Source organism: Manacus vitellinus, unplaced genomic scaffold, assembly GCF_001715985.3.
Source record: "Manacus vitellinus isolate BGI_N305 unplaced genomic scaffold, ASM171598v3 scaffold_24_pilon, whole genome shotgun sequence".
NCBI classification, from domain to species: Eukaryota; Metazoa; Chordata; class Aves; order Passeriformes; family Pipridae; genus Manacus; species Manacus vitellinus.
This window is the reverse complement of record NW_021939798.1, coordinates 2,597,786-2,602,166: the sequence shown is the minus strand read 5'-3', so window position 1 is coordinate 2,602,166 and position 4,381 is coordinate 2,597,786. Positions and strand designations below refer to the sequence as shown.

At 47.5% G+C, this 4,381-nt stretch overlaps 1 protein-coding gene across 1 annotated transcript in view; it reads right to left on the bottom strand.

Moving 5' to 3' along the window:
* Window positions 1-1,582: 1,582 nt before the first annotated feature.
* The window catches only part of CDRT1 (CMT1A duplicated region transcript 1), a 15,354-nt gene continuing 12,555 nt past the window's right edge, over window positions 1,583-4,381 (bottom strand). Inside the window, exons 12-13 of the mRNA XM_029960023.1 lie at window positions 4,122-4,166; window positions 1,583-2,661 (exon numbers count right to left, since the gene is read on the bottom strand). Of these exons, the coding sequence (XP_029815883.1) occupies window positions 1,814-2,661; window positions 4,122-4,166 (893 nt within the window). The 3' untranslated portion in view covers window positions 1,583-1,813. The remainder of the gene's footprint in view (window positions 2,662-4,121; window positions 4,167-4,381) is intronic.

Below are 4,381 nucleotides of genomic sequence, written 5' to 3'. Positions count from 1 at the left end.
AGTGTCCAAGGCCAGGTTGGACGGGGCTTGGAGCAACCTGGGCTGGTGGAAGGTGTCCCTGCCCATGGCAGGGGGTGGGACAGGGTGAGCTTTAAGGTCTGTTCCAACCCCAACCATTCTGGAATTCTATGAAAAACCACCTCCTCTCATTTGCCTCTGTGACTTCACCTGCCACATGTGACATCTTGCCACAGGTTAATTCCCTTCCAGTGCCTCTGTGACAACCTCTCCCAACTTTGCAGCTGCTGTGCTGAGCTGGAGCTGATCCCAGGACTTGGTCCAGCACTGCCCTGTAGGTGATCTCACAACACCTCTGTTGGCTGTAGCACCTTCCAATACCTGAGCCCACACACCTGGAGGGAGGTGCTGATTTATCGACTCCAAGTAGGAACACAACCCTCTGATCCTCCTCACTTCAGCACGGCTAAGAAGGCAGCAGCCTTTCTGCAATATTTTCCCATCACTCTCTCTCTAGGAGATGCTTTTTTTCCCCAGGGGGTTGTGCCAAAGGACCTCTGGCTGGCCTTACGCCTGATTTCTTTGGAGAAAGTGCCATCCTGTGGCTGCCTGTGAAATCCTTGCTGCTTCTTACCTGGAAAGCAGAACCAGGCAAAGCCCCCTCAGGCAGTGACAGTCCCAGTGGCACAGATGTGCTGATCCAGGCCACTTGCCAGCCCCCCTCTTGTTATTTTACACAATTGCAAGGTCTGGCTTAATCCCAGGCTTTGGGAGTTGAAGATGACATTAAAATAAACAAATCAAAGCTAATCACGACCCCACTGTATGGAGAGTTTCAGAGGCTTTCATTTCAAAGCAGAACTGCAGCTGAAAGGTCCCTTGATATGTCCGTGGGCAGGAGTGGCCTGTCTTAGCCTCTAATGCAAGAGAATAAGAAATTTCTGGTATGCTGGCCTAAATACTCAAAGTTGGACAACTAGAGAGGTTTCTGTCTTCCTGGCTCAAGGCAATTTAAGTCCTGAGCATTAGTGGAAATCACAGACTCATGGAATGCTTTGGGTTGGAAGGGACCTTAAATATCATCTAGTTCCAACCCCCCTGCCATGGGCAGGGTACCTTCCACAACCAAGTACAGTTTTAGGCATTTATCAACAAAAAATGGGGAACTAGAAACTCTAACCTTTATTTTATACTGAAGAAGAATTAAGTTTTAAGCTGATTTCCAGTCGGGTCCTGGTGCTGAGGGGCTGTTCCTCCCCAGGGCAGTACTTGGTGTTCCCCCTTGCTGAATTCCCCCAGGTCTCTCTCAGCCCTTGTCTCCATTCTGTCCAGGTCCCTCTGGATGGCAGCACCTCTCTGGGATAGCAGCCACTCCTCCTGGGTGGCTCCTTATCAACCAGGGCATTAATTAATGAAGATATTAAACAAAATCAGGTCCAATATCAACCCCTGGACTACACACTAGTTACTGGCCTCCAACTAGACTTCGTGCCACTGATCCCACCCCCTGGGCTCAGCTGCTCAGACAGTTTTCCATCCACACACTGTCATCTTAGACACTCCAATCAATCCACATGAACTCTAATAAGATATTTTTATTATTATTATTTGCACACAGCTGTGTTAGTGTCAAACAGTGTCACATCTGTTGTAACAGCAGGTGTAGCAAGTTAAATCGAGGACAGAGCTCGGTCCCTTTGCTGCCTTGAGAAATAGCTGGATATACCAATAATATTTCTTAGGAAAACTTACACTGGGGGTGTCTTTTACCTTTAGAAAGCACAAGGGTCTTGACATGGCAGACTCAGCTGGACACCAAAATCCTCAGGCAGTGGTTGTTAGCTGGACTAAGGGATTATACCCACACATTATACCCAAGTTCAGGAACAGGTGTTTTCCCCTCCCCAGTAAAAGAATCCACAGGTAGGCCTTTAACTTTCCTTAACCAGGCTTTCTGCCTTGCTCTTTCCTGATCTTCTGTGGGCTCTGTCTGCTGTGCCTGGCACTGGGCTGCAGCAGCTGCCTCATCTGCCTGCTTTGCTGTCAGAAGCCTGAACCCACCGTCCCTCCGGAAAGGGTCTGGATTATACGAACGAGAGGGCTTTATCCTCCTGGAAACTTCATTTCTCACTGCTGTTGGTTTGATCAGCTCAGAAGAAGCTGTACAGAGATCAGTGAACTGAACCCTGTCTCTGGGAAGAGGAACAGCTTTACCACGGCCCCCGGGAACTTTGCTTTCTCCCAGCAAAGCCTTGGGACGTACAACACAGGGAGCAGGGATGGAGGATTTCACACTGGGGCCATACAAGGAATTTTTCAGCTTGAGCCGCAGCATTTTGGTTTCAAAGGGTGTAGAAATTGTTTTCATAGTCAGAGAGTCACTGTGCAGTCTCGCTCGTTGGAGCTGCTCTGTCTGATCCTTTTTGTGTTGCAGAGGGGTTTTGGACACTGGTACCTTTCCAGGGCCTTGTTGCTGACGTTCCCGTGGACATTTCCATGATTCCCTGGCTTTGGCAGAGTGCTCAGTGCTGGAGCTGACTAGGGCTGGCTTGGAGGTGTTCTGCAGCGTGCTGATTGTTAGGAGGAGCTTTGAAGGGGACATTGGATGACTTGGGCTTCTCCTCTTTACAGGCTGCAAAGTGTCTTCTGCCTCATCAGGGTGTGCAGATGCAGGGAGAGAAGGGCCGTGTTCAGGTTCACCATCTGTGTCCAAAAATAAAGCAATACATTTGGAGCTGGGGATAGTTTTTGTGGTAGTTGTTGGAAGGGCAGCACTTGAGTGAGACCAGGGATGGGGACTGGATTGACACACGTGGGCAGGCCACGTTTATCTGCAGAACAGGCAGCGTAGGAAGCTGCAAACCAATGGTGCCATTGCTGTTTGCTCATCCTTGGCCTCACTGTGACACTGCCAAAGGAGGGAATTCTGCCTTGGATAGCTGTGAAGTGTCCCTTGCCATGAACTAGAGCCAGATTCTGTAACAGGCATTGTGTTTGTGTGTGGATGGTTTGGTGCCCACCTTGTTTGAAACCATGTTTTCTAAAAGCCGTGAGGTTCCCCATCACCTCTCCCCGTGCACCCCCTTCTTGTCCTACAGTCTGTGCTTTGGGAAAAGGCTTCAAGACAAGTCAGTTGCTGGTAGAAATCTTTGATCAGCCAGCACCTGGGAATCACTTGGAACCATCACGGCTCAGAGCTGCTCTTGGGAATCATGAGACTTTTCATAGCCCAGCTCTGCTGCTCAGGGGGTGAGGGAGTGACCTGTGCTGTGTGACACACGCCAGGATGGACTGTGGGACTGTGTGATGGTGTCCTTGGCTAAGAACTAACTGTGGACAATGGCACAGACTGTGTCAGACACTCAGACCCACGTCTTGCCACAGAGATTCATCTGTCATTTGGCTTTGCAGTGTCACGCTCTTCACGTAGCATTTCTTCACAGTGCAAGTCTGTTCCTCCAGACCGGCTACCTGAAACTTCTGCCCTCTAGAAATGTATTTCTGAGAACATTTACAGTGCAGAAAGGCAGAATACAGCAAAAAACTAATGAAAATCTTGCTTGTTTCTCTAAATTAACAGAATTTAGAGCTGTTGGTAACTGTGTTACCAACCCCAGGAGTTTGGGGCTAGAGCCTTTCAGTGGGTACAGCTCTTTGAAGGAAGATGTCAGAGTATGTCTGAAAGTTTAAGATCCCAACAGATTCTGAATAAACATCTGAGCAAAACTAAAGGAGACAAATGCCACATGGCCACAGACACTATTGTGATCTCAGTTCTGTCTCATTTTCAAGTTTCAGGTTGCCATGTCTTTGCTGGCTGACACAATTTACATATCATTTTAAACAATTCTGAGTTGCTGCTATTGATTAAATACCAACTGCCTGAATAAATTTGGTGCTGAATTCTCCTACACCTGATAAAAGAAACAAAAAATAGGAAACCCTGAAAACCTGGATAGCAGAGCCCTACAGCTTGAGCTGAGGACTTGTCCTGTGTGTTTATTGATCTGAAGCAGCTCCTGTAGCCACCCCAGGCTCTGCAGGATCAGTTTTACCACTGCAGACCTGTTACCCAGAATGGGCCTGGCTTCTAGAGATCCTTTATCTTTGGATTAATTTGTTCATTTCTCTTAGTGGACTTCTTTGAGGAATTAGTGTCCTACCTGGCTGCTGGCAAGCTGCTGATTTCTTCAGTTCACGAGGGGGAGCTGGCAAAGAGAAGAATAAACCATCTCTAAACATTGCTGGTGATACACTTTTCTTTATTACATAAAATCTCCACAACTGATATGCTTTCAGGTCTTTGTTACTGTTTTGCTCTTATCACAGCTTCTAAATGTATAAGTATTAGAAATAATCCAAGGACACTTGATTACTAGAAAACCTTACAGAGTTCATATGTTGATTTTAAAACATATTATCT